The sequence below is a fragment of the Passer montanus genome, unplaced genomic scaffold (assembly GCF_014805655.1).
Source record: "Passer montanus isolate IOZ18808 unplaced genomic scaffold, ASM1480565v1 scaffold54, whole genome shotgun sequence".
Taxonomy (NCBI): domain Eukaryota; kingdom Metazoa; phylum Chordata; class Aves; order Passeriformes; family Passeridae; genus Passer; species Passer montanus.
In genome coordinates, this window is record NW_024370374.1 from 3038423 (window position 1) to 3057157 (window position 18735).

At 38.2% G+C, this 18735-nt stretch overlaps 1 protein-coding gene across 5 annotated transcripts in view; it reads right to left on the bottom strand.

Annotated features, from left to right (window-relative positions):
- Positions 1-18735, bottom strand: part of PPFIBP2 (PPFIA binding protein 2) — a 93363-nt gene that overhangs the window by 56150 nt on the left and 18478 nt on the right. For all 5 annotated transcript variants that reach the window (XM_039725035.1, XM_039725031.1, XM_039725036.1 and 2 more), the window contains exon 3: positions 6823-7037. In XM_039725035.1, the coding sequence (XP_039580969.1) occupies positions 6823-7037 (215 nt within the window). The remainder of the gene's footprint in view (positions 1-6822; positions 7038-18735) is intronic.

The window sequence follows — 18735 nt, forward strand, 5'->3', positions numbered from 1 at the left end:
TTTACAAAGTTTGTCTAAAATAAGTGGGGTTTTTCCCATTTTTAAATGGTCACAAATGCTGAAAAAATATTTTGGTTTGTGCTATTAGCATACTAATCCAAAAGAGAATGAAATAACTTTGTTGCGGATACAATATTGCTATGTTTGTCATAACTAATAAGATGTAGCAAATTTCAATAGGTCAGCCTATCCATCCAAATTGTATGAAATGTGAATAGAAGCTATATAGAGAAATATTTCAAAGTTATGCCCTTCTGGTATTATACAAATAATGCCTCCAAATCAATACAGGGACCTTTTAAAATGAAATTTGTCTCCAGTTTCTCTACACCTTTTCTGTCAACAGCATTGTTTAAGGAAACAATTCCCTCTTACCAATCCCTCTGATAATTACTTTATGGAAAACATTTTCCAAGGTTTCCTGTAGCTCCACTTGAAAAATGCATTTATGCACGAGTGTTTGTTAAATGAATACAGTGTGTAGCATTTAAATCAGTGAAAAGTAATGCAGCTGGAGATTGCAGTGACAGATCAGAAGGTGAGATGGAAAAGGGACTCCATGCATAGCATCAGACACAAAAGGAAAGGTGAATTAATGGGATACTCAGCCACTTAGTGCAAAGGAAGGCACTGAAGCCAAGAGCTGAATGTGAGTTGTACAAATGAAACTGAATAAATTGTATTTTTGAAGGATAACTTGCAATTTCTGTAGAAAAATATGGCTTCCTACAGAGTACTGCACTGACAGGATCAAGGTGTGGACAGCTGAGGATTGTACCTGAGGGCAAACTTCATATATGTCAGCAGAGTACCTTGATATCTTGGGAAACTTACATAAAATACAGTTATTTTATAATATTTATGATATTCCTGTTATAGCAGGGATATCACCTGTCTTCCATGAGTAGTCTCAGCCTCAGGGCATAACTTAATCCTGTTTAAGCACTTCTGCTCACTGTAGTTTAGGGTGGCTCTGTTAAACATTACTGAACGTCACAAGGCTGAAAGAAAATGACATCTTAAGAAAGAGATCTAAATCAGTCTTATCCGCTGCAAAACTCTTTTAAACTTGTATCAGTTCTTCATGTAGAGGAGACCTTCTTCTTCTGAGAGCTCTGCAGTGAGCAGGCATAGTCAGAGGGGATGGGCTTGGTTCTTCCCAGACAAATAACCACAGAACATTGGGAAATAAGGCCTGGTTTAGAAAAGTTCCATGCAAGCTCTGTACAGCAGCAGCTCCACTGTCTCCAAGGCATTCTCTGGCATTCCTAAATGGCTGAACTCATGAAGGGCACCTCTCTGCTGGCTCTGGTGTCCTGTGAATTGCTCTGAAACACCTGGGGAACCCTGAGAGGACCAGACTTTCCAGTTCAGGCCTTCCTTGCATCATCAGTTCGCTGAGAGGAGAACTGGGATATTCAGCTTTCAACTCTGAATCCTTCTCAGAAAAGAGAACCCATCTAGGGTTTCCAGCTGGCAAAAATAAACACGAATGCTTATGGAATGACTGCTTTTCTACGCTGTCCCAGGCAGGCTCTGCTGCTCCCTTTTCAATCTAACATGTGCTCAAGTCCCTTGGCAGTGGGGAGATCCAGCTATAAATATCTCCATCAGGACTCCCAGCAGTTCAGTTCTGCAGTCAGATCTCCCAGCAGATAAATTACTTTAACTGGTGTTGCTCAGAATACATTCCCTTCCCACTCAGCTGTGGCTGAAAAATGCTATTGATACTTTTTTAGAAAAGCCTGTTTTCTAGTGCCTGGAAGTGCCCTGAATTCAGTCATTTTCTGCCTCTGGTCTGGATGGATAACCCTGGGAAATGAATCTTGGACAAAAGCGAAATAGAGAGGCCAGTGATTAGGTTTCAGCAGAGCACTTTAACACATGCTTAAAATAAAACTTTGAAGTGACTTCCAAACTCCACAAGCTCCACCAAGTCAGAATTCTGACTGGGCTTTACTGTTTTCACTCAAATCTTTGTTAAGATACTGGGGAAAATGATTCCTTGATTTTAACCCGCAGTGGAAACAATCTCTTTTGAACCTTAATTATGAGCTAATAGCAACCAAGATTGTAAAGAATTTATCCTGTTTCTGCTAAAAAGTCTCTGGTTTTACCACTAAAGAACAGATCCTCAAAAGAAACAAAGCACAGCACAGCACATATCATAAGGCAAGTCACATTTATTAAAAATTGCCTCTACCACATGTTCCTCTACTATTTCTTCTGCTCTTCCCTCCATTTCCTCAAATATTTACAAAGATTTTCACAGTCAATCTTCCAAAAAACCTTTGAATAATCAGGAAAATACTAATGAGTTTTCAAGAATTGGCATTTTAAGGCTTATTCTGTAAAGCCACATGATGGAGTGGTTGGCTTTAAATATAGATGTTCCACTAGGAGGAAGATCATGTTTTGCAATCCTGAAAAAGAGGCTTAAGGTCCATTGTAAGAACATAAGTGTTCCTCTTTATTCAAAAAAGGATTGCATGAAGGTGGATAGAATAAAACCCAGAATGAACAGTATGGAAATTCATCTAGAGATATGAAGCTGTAACTAAATACTAAATTCTCTCGTAGCTCACAAAGCCAAATTGCCACTGCAGCAGTTAATTTTTAATGCTGAAATTACTATCTGCTTTGTGACAGGTCACGGGGTCACTGGCAATACTGAAATATTTAACAAGAAACATGGATACTATCCATGAATTTGTTTTGTACAAACTCTCCCAGATAATCCCTAGGTCTTTGTGTTGTTTTTAAGGCCAAAGAATTTACAATCATAAAGCCATGTAAAGCATTTCAGACATTCCCTTCAGGGTAAAAGTTTTTAATACAATTCTTAAGTGGTTAAAAGTCTATTAAAAAATTAATCATATTTTCTTCCATTTTAGGTATGCCAGAAGATTTGTGCAACTACAGAAACTATAAAATCCTCATTCTATGTGACACAGAATCTTTGAATTCAGTGCTTTGTCAAACCTATTTCATCTATCTCAAAGCAGGGACAGCACAGTTACTGTGTCCAGTTATTCTGTAAACTCAGCAACATGAATTGTTCATAGATCCCAGACCACAGGAAGAAAAGAAAAAGAAGGTCTTTTCAAAAAGAACATCTTTAGTTCAACAGGTGCTGTGCCTTGATCTTAGAGGAAACACCAAATTACCATTGGCTCCATAAGAAAAAGGAATTCAGCAGCTGCTCTCAAAAGAGTTAATAGGGAAGGTAGTATCAGGTATGAAATATGACACCTAAAGTTTTCCTATTCTAGACATCTCTCAATTTTCCCACATCTTTGGTATTCACACCTAGAGCAGACGGGATAAAGAATATAAAAGTTATCATTGGTTAAAAAAAAAATCTGAAAGATCATTTGGTGACATTTCATGCCTGATGAATTCCAGAGTTTGGTGCTATGGACCTGAAGGCAGGTGAGACCAACTGCAGTATCTATAAACAGCACAGAAACTTCCTGACTTGATCAGTAATAAACTTGTGGGCTTCAAAGCTGGCCAAAGGCTAAACTCCACAGCCTTTATTTATTTATTTGGAGGTGCAGTTCAGCACATTAAATAGCAATTCCCAAAGCTGCAAAGCTACGTGAGTTATGAAGCCAAGGGGCAATTTTCTGCAGAGGTTATTTTCCCCATGCAGGTACAACTGATCTCTGGGTTCTGGATGTTACCCCAATAAAAACAGCACAAAGAATATCCAGCTCCTTCCTGTCCTCTGAGCTGCAATCCCAAATCCTGCTGCGTGGCAAATAGGGCAGGCACACCCACCCTGGGCCTCAGAGAGCTCCCAGGGCTGCATTAGGTTATGAAGATTGCTAATGCAGAAGGAGCACACCAGACAATCTCTGGGATTTTTATCCCATAGTTTGCTTAAACCCAAATGCTGGCAGTCAAATGCTGCTGTTTGATACCATCCAGCAGGAATGAGCCTCCAGTCTTCCTTCTGACTTCCCTTTCTGTGGTTTCCCAGCAAAGCAACACAGGGCAGTGGCAAAACACACATTCCAATTATTTTTATTAGGCATATTTGTCTTCTTGATTAGCCATGACAGCTGAAATGCTTTTTGGTAACAATTTTCAACCACACACTGAAGAGAAGGAGAACAGCACACTTTTCTTGAAAGAAGCATACTTATCTGCTTTTAAAAACATGGAATGGCTTTTTGTATCTTCAGTTTCTAATGTGTGCCTAATCAGGATAACTTGGGAATATTTTTGGTGCCCATTTGAGTAAAATGTTAGAAACAGAGCAATTGTTGTAGTCTCTGAAGCTGCACATGCTAGAGCAGCTGTGCAGCTTCAAAGGAAGGGGCATGGACCCCAAAAATAAACAGATGTGGAATAAATCACTCACAAAAGAAAATCCCTCTCCATTTATAGCTATTACTTAACCTGTAAGAGCTCAAAACAATAAAATCTCAAAGGAATTATTTCACCATCCACTGTTGGCTGCATACATTTCACATACAATATTTGTTGCAATTCAAATACTGCTACTGATATTAAGCAGTATTTTATGTAACAGTTTTATGTTTCAGTTGAATATAACAAAATACACTCCAAATCTCTGTGCTCAGTTATTAGCCTGCACTTTAGGCAGAATGCTTAGAAGAGACGGTGGAGAATGTGCCACATTCAAGTGATTTTTTTTTAATGCTACTCCAGCATTTCATAGAGTAATGATCACCAAACTGCCTTTGAGGCTCCCAGGGTGAATGGATTCACTGAGATGCAGAGTTCTCATTCTTTGGACCTCACTACCTCAGCTATCCTGACACATGACACATATTAAGTGCCATGTTTCATAGCTCTGGGCTGGAATGAAGGAAATTTCAGTATGGGACACAGCTATGAAATACATCTTCCATTTCATTTAATGAGCTGAATTTGATCAGATTTCTTCCACAGAAATTATACACATGCCTGAGAATTATTTGCATTTTTTAAAAAATTCAAGAAAGGTCTTCAAATACATAAAATTACTATCCATATTCAAATAATAGTCACAGTAACTATGCACTACCCTCCCGCAATGCAGAGCAGTGCAGAATATTTTAAAACCAGTTATCTCAACATGCTGTAGAAATACTCCAAACCACACCCTCCCTGTTTTCTTGGTTCTGAATCCAGACTGTCCAATTGCTTTGTCTAATAAATACTACTCTTGATACAGGTCCAATTTTACTGTGAACAACTCTGAAAATCTGGCTTTTATGCACTAAAATAATCTCTTGGCTATCATAAAGATTAGAAAAATCATTAAAATTTCTGCTGAGGCAAGCATTTGGTAAGAGCTGGCCTAAGGATACCTGAATCCAAAATCTAACACTGTAAATGCAAATTAAGCATTGCCTACACCTTTAGCTTTCAAAAGTGGGACCAAATTCTCATTCCTTTCTCTCACGTGGGCCCAAACAGGATTTTCCAGCCACAGAGTGAAGAATGCCAAGGAGCCTGGAGCTGACAAGCTGAAACAAAAGCAGCCAAAACCTGGGGTTACAGTGAGCCCTGGCAGCCCCAGCAGATCTGAACACCAAACCAGGGGCACAGGCATAGCTCCATGGAAGTCACATGCACTGGCAAAGCCAGAAGGAAAAGTATTAATCCAGGAAACTTTCTGGAGCTGGGGGAGCCACAGTTAGGTTTTATTCATGAGGAACCCACCAGTCCCTGGCAGTGGCAGGTTTGAGGAAGGGGAATTTTGTGTTTTTCTTCCTTTACACCCAGGGAGTCTCTTCTTTTGAGGTCTGTCTCAGGATTCCTCACCTGGTAAACCTCAGCCTTTTTGCAGTGTAGTCAGATGTTTATTCCCCACCTATCCCAAGAGGAATGTCTCCCCTTCAGAATCAAAGGCTTTCCTGCATCCTAGGACTGTAGGTCCCACGACACAGAAATAACTTCTGCACCTAAAGTAGCTTTTTACCAAACTGCTAGGAGATCATTTAATGCTAATATTATTCCCCATGTCAACCAATTTTTGAACAAAGATGATACTTGGTCTCTCACTTAATAAATGCTTAATTTTGGTCCTAGCTCTTGGGAAAAATTAAATAACACTATCCACGATTTCTTCTTTTACTCATGAGGAACCCACCAGTCCCTGGCAGTGGCAGGTTTGAGGAAGGGGAATTTTGTGTTTTTCTTCCTTTACACCCAGGGAGTCCCTTCTGTTGAGGTCTGTCTCAGGCCCTGCTCCTCACATGGTAAACCTCAGCCTTTTGCAGTGTAGTTGGATTTTTATTCCCCATCTATGCCAAGAGGAATGTCTCCCCTTCAGAATCAAAGGCTTTTCTGCATTTAGCCCCCCCTGCCTGGTCTACAGGATGCTTTGGAGATCTGTAATACTGATAGCAAAGGCAATGCAGCAAGGAAAGGGAAATGAGGATCATCCAGTCTGGATCTGTCCCTTCAACAGAAAATGTCACTCTATTCTAAACTGAGTTTAAAAGTCAGAAGTTTTGTAAATAGTTTTAAATTTGTTATGTGCAGCATAAAGTGAAATAAAGCAAGCAAACAAACAAAAAAAAGACAGAAAAGGCAACTTTTTTTTTTTGTACTTCATTTTTACTATCTCTTCTCTCCCCAAAGGACAAAATAAGGTCTTTTACCAACTTCTTCTACTGCTATATCTGCATTGCTTTAGAAATCAGTACATAAAGCAGTGATACCCTCAGCTGTTATTGCTCACCACCCCCTGCAGTCCTCTAAGTATGCAGATTTCAGTTACTATGAAAATGATTTAAGCATGGAAATACTTGACCCAACCCTGTTTGCAGACAGAATGGAAAAGGTCAAATAACAACTCACCAGGTTCTCCTCAAACCACTCCCTGAGACACAGTGCTGTGGCCCCTGGGATTTGGCTTCTCAGAGCTTCTTTCTCCTGAGGGTCCTCCAGCATCTCCAGGGCCATCTTCAGATCTTCCAGGAGGTGCAAAATTTGAAATGTGCCCAGGTACACTGACGGAGCAGGTGACACAATATCATAACCACCATTAGCATACTCTGTGGCTGACTTTGTGCCTAAAGAAAAACAAAGTGAGGAGAGACAATAATGTCATGTATTTGCTCTGTAGGTGGCAAATTATAGGTACTGCACACCACAATATTTGGACTTCAGACTGACGTTTTGCTCCAGGCTTAAAATCTTCATTTCAGGCATTAGCATACTCTGTGGCTGACTTTGTGCCTAAAGAAAAACAAAGTGAAGAGAGACAATAATGTCATATATTTGCCCTGCAGGTGGCAAATTATAGGTACTGCACACCACAATATTTGGACTTCAGACTGACAAGTTTCACTGCAGGCTGAAAACCTTAATTTCAGGTTTAGAAATACCTGAATTGGTCTCTAGAGAAATCATGAAATCTGGAGAACCAAAGCAAGAGGTGTGTACATGCAGATCAAAAAAGAATTTTGACCTAGGTCACATTTGCACATTATAAATCCCAAAGTTTATCCCAAATCACCTGTAGTTTTCCACAGTTACCATGAGATGTCACTAACTTCTCAGCTACACCATTGAAAGTCCCCACACTGCACACTGCAAAGTAATGAATGACTGATGCAGCTCTCTGACAAGAAACTGGGATCAAAATAGATCATGTTACCAGATCTAGAAAAACACAAATGACCATGAGCAGGTTTAGAACTCCCCCACAGAGAACAGCACCCCAAAAGTTAGCAAAAAACAGCAAATGAAACTTTTCTAGGTCTATAAATTACTTTTCTAGCTCTCCCAATTGCACTGTCTCTTTCCTGCCAGTCCTCCAACACACATATTATTTTTCTCAAAAAGAACAGGCACAAAAAAAACCATAACTAACTTATGGAAGTATTATAAATAATACAAATTCTAAGATCTCCAAAACTTATTGCTTTAGTACCCTGTGTGTTTTAATGAGGTGCACACTGAAGCTCTCTTTTCACAGTACTGAATTTCAGACCTTGATTTCATTTAATATGCCTTTGTGTCTTTAAGAAGCAGTCAGGTAGAAAATTTCTATTTGCTCTACTTTTAAAACTTTTTATTTACAATTCATTGCCTCATGTATATAATGGATCATACACATGTTCTCTCTGGCATAAAAAATAATTTCCCTTCCTATCTGACATAATTGGAGGGTTTTTTTAGGTTTTTTATCATTCCCATTGCACTGGCTCTACATAACATTTAGTTTTCATTGGAAAACTACATAATTGATGTACACAAGGGGATTTTAATAATCTCCTTGGTATTATTCTTTTTACTTCTATGTGTTAGTAACGAAGGGAACAGAAATCTTTGAAAATGACCTGCTACGTTTATTTTTCCCCTGAGCAGATGTATCTAATGTGATGTAAAAATGTATAAGAAATTCAGATTTTCTTCTTGAATGCACAGTATCTCACATTAATCAGTGTTAGTTTGCCTGCTGTGGTCATTTATCTACCATGGTCTGGGCACTGCAGACTATATTTGAACCCAGTGTTTCATTTTACCTGCACCTGATACACATCACATGAATACACCAACACTGGAGAAATAACTTCTGCACCTCAAGTAGCTTTTAACCAAACGGCTAATTGATCATTTAATGCTAATATTATTCCCTTTTTGAACAAAGACAATACTTGGTCTCTCATTTAATGAATCCTTAATTTTACTCACAGCTTTTGGGAAAATTTAAATAATATTAACCAGATTTTCTTCAAAAACTCTTTCAATTGCCCAAAGTATTCTGTCATGTTTTTGCAAAAAATTGTGTGGCTTGAATTCTACCATGAGATCCATGTGGGGAGTTTTAAAACTGTTTTAAATAAAGAAAAGCCCTCCCTGGAAAGTTTGCAAGGCTCTGTAGCAGGATTTTTCTTTTTTTATTTTGGTAAAACAACAGTCATTTTCACTACTGGAGCATTTCATATTACCTTAATCTCTTTCAGACTCAGAATATTCTGTTTGATCCTGTTGACCTCTACTGCTTATGAATTTATTTCAATACCTCCAGTGCAAGATCTCATCTTAATTTCTGGCCAAGACCATGTCCAAGATAAAGTTTCCTCAATATCCGGTGCTCCAAGGCTGCCACAGGAGACAACCTCACCCCGTGAACCACCCTTGGCTTCCTGAATGACTTCCTTTTGATGGGAGGATCAACTGACTGCTCTCTAACCCCTAAATGACATTTTCTTATGTATTTCTATGCTCTCAGCTGCTCAGGCCAGCTTGTTTCTGTATCTCCCAATGCAGATTCATATTAAACTATTAAACTAAAAATAGCAGATTTACAAATTGAGTAAGGGGCCATTTGGATCGTATAACCAATGACATCTCTTCATTCAGCCAGAGAGGTTTATTACATTCTGAGAGATTCACATACAAATATGACACTGACTTCTAAAGCAGCATTGATTCCACGATAATTGTGCCATTTCTCACTCTTCTGGAAAACTCCATGCCAATATTGCCTTTTTGCTTAGCAAACACTTTTCACCCTAGAAAATCAGACAGGATTCAAGGCTATTTCATACTCAGCTGTGGTAGCTATTATCCCTTCAATGAACTGGCAATTTAAAATATTTATGGAATGGAAAAAAACTGAAATGGAGCATTCCACTATAGGTTTTTTCATGTTATTTTTATGACTATGTTTTATTTATAGATAAGAGAAAAAACCAAAGAAAATTCCACACAATCCAAACAAAACCACATAGACTTACAGGCCCACAACAAATACTTCAGGTGTGAAAGAAAAACCAACCAAACAAGCTAAATACAATTTAAAAACAGCTGTTCAGGAGTTCAGTTAATTGTCCTAGATAGTTTATATAGTCAAATGAACATCTCCATCAAGTGTACCACTGTGACTTTCTCCAGGACAGTATTGGTGACACCTTTGTTCAGCAGCCCAAGTGACTCACTGTGCATCACTTCTTATCTCAATCCTGGCATTGTCAGGACTAGAACACTCCTGGCAACATCTGCCTTCCACAGCAAACAATCCCAGGTGATGCAGGAAAATCCAATGTCAGTGATATCCACACAATTCATCATGCCCTTTTTTTATTTGCCTCTACCAAAATACCAGGGAAAACAGCATGTACACACATGGACTGTCATGTTTAAGAAACTGATTCTATAAAGGATAAAATTTCTAAAGCGCTGGAGCACAGGCAAAGCCAGCCAGGAATTCTGTGATTTTCTGAGACTGGGCATGCTCCATATGCATCCTCACCTTTTGCAAAATGCTGAATTACTTTAAAATGGGTTTGCTATGGATTGCTAACGTGGTCCCTTTTATTCTCCTAGCTGCAATGGAAAATGGAGAACTCCTTGGAATGCAACAAATAATGCACTTTGTACTAGGGACAGAAATGCAGAAATACAGAGCCCAACCCAGCATTTTAATTCAGAAAACTTCCTGATTTAATGCTAAAATTCAAATGAATCACAGGTTTGCTTCTCTTATTTGCTTTCCATGTAGTTTCATATTAAGTAGGATTGCACTGCTCACCAGAAGAACACACCCTGGAAAACAGAGGTGTGTAGGAGTAAATAATTGTATTTCTTTGCCTTGCTTTAAACCTTGACATCGTTGTGCTGCCAAGTTTTAGCACCAGACAGTAAGAATTTGGATGAGTCTTGTAGATTAATGGAAATAAAACAAAAAAAAAAGAGATGCCACACAACATTATTTGTTACCAGCACTCTCCGCCATTAACAGCTGTCTGTATCTGTGTAGATTTATTATAAATAACTGAAGAGGGGAAGAATGCAGTTCAAACATCAGAATTTTATCAACACCCAGGAAAAATAAGTACAGTTTTGAACTCTTTTAAAAGGACTAATTTTTTTCTCGAGCAAGTCACAGTCTTCCTGTACCTCACTTCTTTTTCCAGGGGTAAACAGGACACAGGGGAATCTTCTGTCATGAAGTTTATATAATACCTAACACCATGGTTTCCTAGTGTCCTCCTGGAACACAATTATTCATCATGAATGTTCACTTTAGAAGAGCAGGGAAAAAAAGAAAGAAAGGGAGAAAAAGTGTTGAAACTGAGACATTCCAAGTAGCTCCCTCCTGGCCTCCCCAAACAGTCAGTGAGTGAAGGAGGTCAAAGGCAGCTGCACATGTAGGCAGGAAGAATAAAATAAGTAATAAAACAAGCAAAACAACTTTTAAGTTACACATTTCTTCCACCCTGACCATGCAAGCACATTTTTCTCTCAGAGTTCCTTGCAATTAGTAGATTGGCTTCAAAGAAACATTCCTTTTGGGCAAATACATAACCTATTCAGAAAGGAGCACTGCCAGTAGGTTGCAAAAATAAGTTACTAGGCACAAGTAAAGAAAGAGGCAAACGCCCTGCCAGGTTGAAAACCCCCTCTCCTCAGCCCATTGGTTTGTGCATTCATCCATCACACACCTTCCATCTCTCCTAGCAGTAGATGTTGTGTTTGATCTCTCACTTTCCCTTGCATCTTAAACTTCTGATCCCCCGCCTTCATCCTTTTCATCTCAATTTTTTCACTCTCAAACTGGCTGAGTTTTGAAAAAAAACCAGGTAATGTACAACTCAACCACCAGTGGTTAAAAAGAGACTTTCCAAAGCTTGTTGGCTCCTTTAGATCACAAATCAGCAAAAAACAACAAAAGCCCCCTAGCAAACACCAAAACCTACATCTATGCTGGGTAAGGATGATTTTATAGAAAGCTGAAAGCATTCATGAGCAACAATATCGACATCTGACCAACAGATATAAACATACCTTTCCTCTGGCCTTTCAGTCAATCATTACACTGCTAGAAAACACATTTTTACCTGAATTTTTACTCAGTGATCACCTAGGTTGTCCAAGTTCTTCCTCTCTCCTTCAAGATTACACGGTGCAATTTTCTTTGAAGCACAGTTTTCTTTTTCTCATGGAGACAGCCTTCAAAATGTGAATTTATGTAAACCAGCAGTAAGGGCTGGACAGGACATATTTCAGCCTCCTGGTTCCTAAGCCTCCTGCAGAATCAGTGAAGAGGGAGCTCACACAATCCTTTCTTCCCATACTGTGATGCAGAATACATCACAAACTGTGTGTTTTGAATCACAGCTCATATTAACTTCTCCTCAAATCTCTGCTTTTAGATCTTTAACTACAGGGAAAAGTAACTATTAAGCTGGATTAGCAGGAAGCCCTAGGAAAAAATTTCCAAGCCTAAAAACACTAATGACCACATTCAGATGAGAGCTTCACACAGCTCAGATGATTTTCAGCTGAGCTCTGCCTACAATCACACATGGCATCTTTGAGACAATTTCCAAGAACTGTCTATAATTTCTTATGCAAATTATAGGTGTAATTACTCAGACTTCTTTCCTGCATGCTTCTAGACGCTGAGCTGTGATGTGCAGCACTTTTAGGGACTGCACTCACAGCTACAACAAAAACAGTCTCTCCTATCCAGAAACACAAGCTAAGCAGCCTGGTGAAAAAAAGGAGGATGGATTATGCAGCTGTAATTGAGGTTTGAGGCTAAGTCTCCATTGCACAGGAAAAACAGGATCAACACATTTATTAAAGAAAAAAAAAATACTTGCAGGATTTTTCTCTGTTAAAAAAAATTACACATAAAGGAGTGTATTTAGGGGCAGTGAAATCAGTAGTTTAAGTAAAACAGTGTTTCTAGCACAAAATCTATAATTGTTTGGAATAAGCAGTAAGATCATTCCGTTTGTGAGGAAGTGAAGGAAACTTGTTTCATTAAGATGACAGTTTTCACTTTTAAAAAGACCCTCAAATTAATTTCATTAACTTAAAGAAGTGGACAAGATACAATTTTGAATTTAATGATACCAAACCTCTTTAAATTTAAATCTTAGAAATCTGTCCACTTGCCTGTTAAAGAACTGACTCACTCATGTACTGAAGAACAGATCACATCATACAAACTACAAAAGGACCTTTGTGTCTCAGATTTTCAATCCCGTGGGGCTTTGGCCATCATGGTTTAACAGCCTTTCTTTGCCACATGTTGTATCTGCAGCTATTTAAGTCTGTTTCTTTTCAGTCCTTCCCCAAAACTCAGTAAAAACAGCATTGATGTGTGGAGTTTATTTGGTAAAACTGCAATGTATTACTTTGTTAAGTTGGTGTAAGTGTCCAGGACACGACAGTATTTCTGCTGTTTTATACTAAAAAAACCTATCTCTTGTCAGAACTAAAAAAAACTGCAATGTATTACTTTGTTAAGTTGGTGTAAGTGTCCAGGACAGGACAGTATTTCTGCTGTTTTATACTAAAAAACCTATCTCTTGTCAGAAATAAATTAAGTAGCATATTTAAACTGTAAGTATTTTTTCCATTTTGAATTAGTTTTAACTCCCATTTTTAAGAAAACTTCTGTTGCTTTGCTGGAAAGGCAGAAACACTTTCAAGGGAAGTCAAAGACCAAATAGATCAGTAAATCAGTTTGAATTGGACCACTTTGCCTTACAGCAAACAATTTTAAACACCTATTTTTTAGATAATAATTAAGTATTTATAGCAAAGATGCTCTCAGTGCCTTCAACTCTGTAAGTTCTGCAGTTCTGCTGTATTTGCAGAGGGAATCCATCAATCCTGCAAGCAATATTGAGAGGCTCCCCTCTCCATCCTGTGCTCAGAGCCCCATGATTTTGAGAGAGTGAGAATGGGAAGCATGTTTGGGGACAGCTGTAGTGACCTCTTGCCAAGTGAAGCACTCAAAATTGAGGAAATTCCAAAGGTCAGGTTGCTCTGGCAACCCTGGGGAAGAGATGAGTAGCCAGTGCTGCACAGGCACAAATCAGCATGCAAGGTGCCCCGATTTTCACATGCTTCCAAACCAAAAATGCACCTGGACACTTATGCAAAGTCTTAACCTGAAGGCTACAGCACAGTAAAAGTCTTAATAAATAGCTGATTATAGTAACAAATAGCTGTAATGGTTATTCAAGTGTGTACATTCGTTTTAGGTGTTGTTAACAAAATTAAAGGCAAGGCCACAGAGACTGGCATGAAACATGATAGATATCTGAGGAATTAACTAATCAGCTTTTCTGAAGTCAAGTATCTGAAAATAAATGACAGCAACTTAAACAAATTTTAAGTGGTAAAAAATAAAACCCCACAAATTATAAACCGTAAATATTGTGTTCAGCTTTTTTATTTCCTCCTTTAATATCCTGGATAGTTAGAGGTCACACACAATTTTTATCTTTCCCTTCCCCTCAAGCCCTCATCGTTCTTGACACACAGTTTTCTGGAACTGTTATGACAGGAAGTTATGTATTCCTCTACCAAAGACCTCGTTTCAAGTAATTTTCTATGCAATTTCCTTTTTCATATCTCTATTGCTGTAAGATCTATGCATAAACACACTGTAGTTAATGGTTATAAAGCCACAATATTATAACTTCACAAATGCTCACCTTAATGCATAGATATCAGTAACAAGATACACAAGTGCTCTAAGTATATTCTTTTTTTCAGAAAAAGTAGCCTAATTTATTGATTGAAAAATAACAGAAAAAAGGAAATGCACTAACCATAACAAAGCATAGCCTCTTAACACAGGTGTAATTTATTTAGAAATGCAAGAAAACCACTGCAACTGTTGTTGTCCACTTACTCTGATCTATAATGATGGAAATTGCTTAGTATTTAAATTATTCTGTTTTGCCCATCATTATTTTAAATAGTTCAGTGCTCTGAAGTGAAATTCTACAAAGATTCCTATTAAAATTATAAACTTATACACTTTTAGTATAGAAACCAAACTTTGAGTTTGAAAGTATTTTAAACCTTGAATAGGTTTTAAGTGATAAAAATACAAAACTGCCTGGAAGTGTACAAACTGAAAAGAACAAACAGAGGCTATTTTCTAGCCATTCTGTACAGTCCCAGCTGTGCCCATCAGCTGCATGGACTCCAAATGAGACCCAGCAGCTCCTCCCCAAGACACAAAAACAGGATTAAGTGCTCTCTGTCTGCTCTGGACAATTTCAATCCCTCGTGAAGCAGAACAGAGGTGTCCATCCTCCTCAGTTACAGTGCTCTGAGACTGAATGAATCCTGTGATGACACGTGGCTCTGCAGGGGTGAGGGATGAGGTCACCAGGAAATATTGTGATTTCCTTTTATTTACCTAGGAACTCAGTGAAAACTTTGTTCCACAGAACCTAAAGCCCATCCAAAGGAGTTCAAGTGAGTGGCAGTACTCTTTTTTTGTTTAGAAACCAAGTTCTAATCACTTATTAGAGGTGATTTAATAACCCCCACAAACAGGTCCTCCTTCAAATTCTGGCTGGTAAATCCCATGAGGAAAATGCATTAAGCTTGCACTAAGAGCCTGTTTATCTCTGAAGTACATTTTCCTCTGGAGGCCCCTTTTCCAGCAAGGCTGGGTTTCTAACACAGCAGCCAAAGCCATAACACCAACATTCTGCCAGCTCAGGAGAAGGGAATTCACACATGAATACTCCTTACTCAACTTTTAAATTGTATTTACTTTTTAATCTTTCTGTGCTAATACTGAAGCATTGACACAGACCCATATGATAACACATTTACCTTTCTCATTATTTTCCAGTGAGCAATAATTGCAGGAGCTCTGGTTAAAAGGCAACTCAGTAATTACACTGATGACTTGGTGAATTTGAAGAGACTCTGTAGCAAACTACATTGTGATGGGATTTTTTAGAACTTACAATTAATGGTCATTAATCACAAAAGGAAATAATGGATTTGCAAATTGATGACAGCGAGAAGCAGTTTGATATAAAATATTTGTAAAATAAAAACTGTATTAATTTGTTATTGTATAATGCAAAGAAAAATAACCAAAATCTACAGTCCTGTAAAGAAGCACATCTTAATAAATGGGTACAAGCTTAATAAAAGAAGTAATGACTTGGTTAAAGCTCAGAGGGAAACAATGCCAAAGTCATGCACCTTAAATGAAGAATGAGTAGATGGACCTGATACACGATGCTTTTTTTTAGAGGAAGCCTCTGTTTGGAGTGCAAGTCACTCCAGCTAATGGCTAAGCGATGTGCATTGACAATCACATTAGCCCTTTTTGCTATTTTAGTCAAATAAGGCTAATCATTTAGCGTGCCTAATTTATATAGCTCTGAGGGCGGGTTATCAGTACAGATGTACCGAGGCATAAAAGACTTGGGAACACTGACCTATCTGTCAAATTTGATCAGGCCCAGTGAAATTCAATTTGTTAATCTTGCCTCACAATCCTCCCCTCATGCAGTCTGAGCACTAATAGGTTTTGTGCTGCGCTGAGAATGAGCACAGGCTGCAGTGGGACTGCTTGGTTGGATTAATCAGAATCATGCATGGGAGATGTCACCTCTTGGAGCAAGGGGCAGGACTTCTACAGTTGGAAGGCTAAAAGTTCAAATCTATAAACACTTGTGATATATATTTGCATATATACCCAGTTCTTACCTTAAATGGCCACAATCCAAGATTAATCAGAATCATGCATGGGAGATGTCACCTCTTGGAGCAAGGGGAAGGACTTCTACAGTTGGAAGGCTAAAAGTGCAAATCTGTACATACTTGTGATATATAATTTGCATATATACCCAGTTCTTACCCCAAATGGCCACAATCCAGTATTTTATTGATAATGAAGCAAACAAAAGAAATGAGGGCTGATTAAAGAGACAGGATGCTCTCTTTTTGCATGTGTACATATACCTTGATACTCAAGCTTCAAAAGTTAAACAATGTCAGATATACATCTCTGGACTTCTCAATTCTCTAAAATGGGAGTAATGCTAACTTTGTTCCTAAAGACCAAGAGAAGCGTGTGGCTCTCCCAGTATTCACTCAGGCCTCATTGCAAAACAAAATGTCTTTTTTATCAGCTGCCTCAGTTTACCTAAATAAACTTAGGTCTTTGAATCCTGGAGATGCCCATAGAATCTGGATACAGTGAATTCAAATAGCACAAGCTCTTAAAAATTGATCTTTTGCTGTTTCCTTCAACTCTAAGAGCAGCTACATATGTATAGATGATTTTTCCCATATTGGAAGCTCTATGTGGATGGGACGTTTGACAACAAACCCAGATGTTTTCTGCATCAAAAATAATATTCAAGTCATTTTGGCTTGGCAGTTTGACTGTATCAATATGACAGCTAAACCTACTTTTAAAGTGAGCTTGAAGAATCATTATCTGGACATGATTTCCCAATTCTCCACTGATTTGAGGCTTATCAGCTGTTGCAGACTCTGGGAGGGCAGACAGTGTTTTAATGCTTGATAATTATCTAATTTCACCTGTATTATTGTGTATATTATTTGAATAATTCCTAATTGCTGTCAGCTTCTCCTTCACTACATGTATTGTTTTGCTCTGATTTTTCTTCATGCTTGTAACTAAAAGATATTAGAAATAACTTGTGTTGTTCTCAGTCCTGGTTTGTTCCAGTACAGTATTACAGTCATTCTTTCAAAGGGGTTTCCTGCCTTATTTTTTCTCTCACCACCATACAGGACAAGAGACCATTCCTGTTTTCCAGTCCCTGCCCAAATTGCATACAGAAGCTTACTGGATTGAATTAGGGAGAATCAAACTCCAACAATCATTCTGTTCCTCAGTTTCAGACAAACTAGGATAACAGCTGTATCCAAGTATAGACTCCAGCAGATCTACTTGGTCCTTCAATCAGGCCAGAACATTCAAGAAATTGTTCTGGAACACACAGAACATCAGCTAGAGGAGAATGAAAGGAGACTTAACCTGTCTTAAAAAGTTTTATCTATTTCTGGCAAAGGAAAATAATAAAGAAACAAAGTAAACAACCTTTCCAAACAGGAAAGTTTTAGTTTTCCCTAAGTATAGGAATAAATCAATATATTTCTTTATTAGTACAGGTAGATATGACACTGAAAGCAAATGGGAAGCATTCAATTAACATCCATGAGGCTTGGCAGATGCAATGTCTGGGAAATATTTTGTTTCTTCCCCTATTAGATACCTTTATATAAGCCTGTTTTCAATGTTGTGCTGCCTATCAGTGGACATCAGACTGAAAATATAAGTAATGCAGAGTCACAACATCAACTCTCCTGGAGAGGTTGCTCATGACCACTGTGGAAATAAACTCCACGTGCCACTGCAGTTTATTTATGCCTGAATCTTGTTACTTTAGGGCTTGGTCACCTGCACAGAACAGCTGTGATCAGCTGATTTCCAGGGAATAGTTCTTCCAACATCTGCTTTCCTTCTCTGCATTAGTCTTCTACACCACCAAGATAGCAAAGTGATGGGGGTAAAAGTGATGTCATTTCAAAGCCTGGAAAAATTTAATTTTTTTCCTTATTTATCAAGATTAAATGAAATGGTATGATACAAACAAACAATCTGAAAAAGGAGCAGAGAAAATATTAAAATCAACCCACCAACCAAAATAAAAGCTGTCTTCTGGCCTCAATTACTTTTCTGACATGAAATTTAGGGAAAAAAATTTCTTAGGCTGTCATATATTGCTATTTAATCAGTTATGCCACATATTAGGAGGCTGTCTTTCTATACCATGAAAAAACACCCCGCACTAAACACCTATTGTCATAGCCAGGACTCGCCTCACAACTGACAGCTCCTGGGAAAAAAATAAGTCTCTAATCTGAAAACCAATTTAAATAGTGACTCTTTTTTCATTTTCTTGCCTTTTCTGCAGAGTGGAACAACTAGTGCACCCCTGA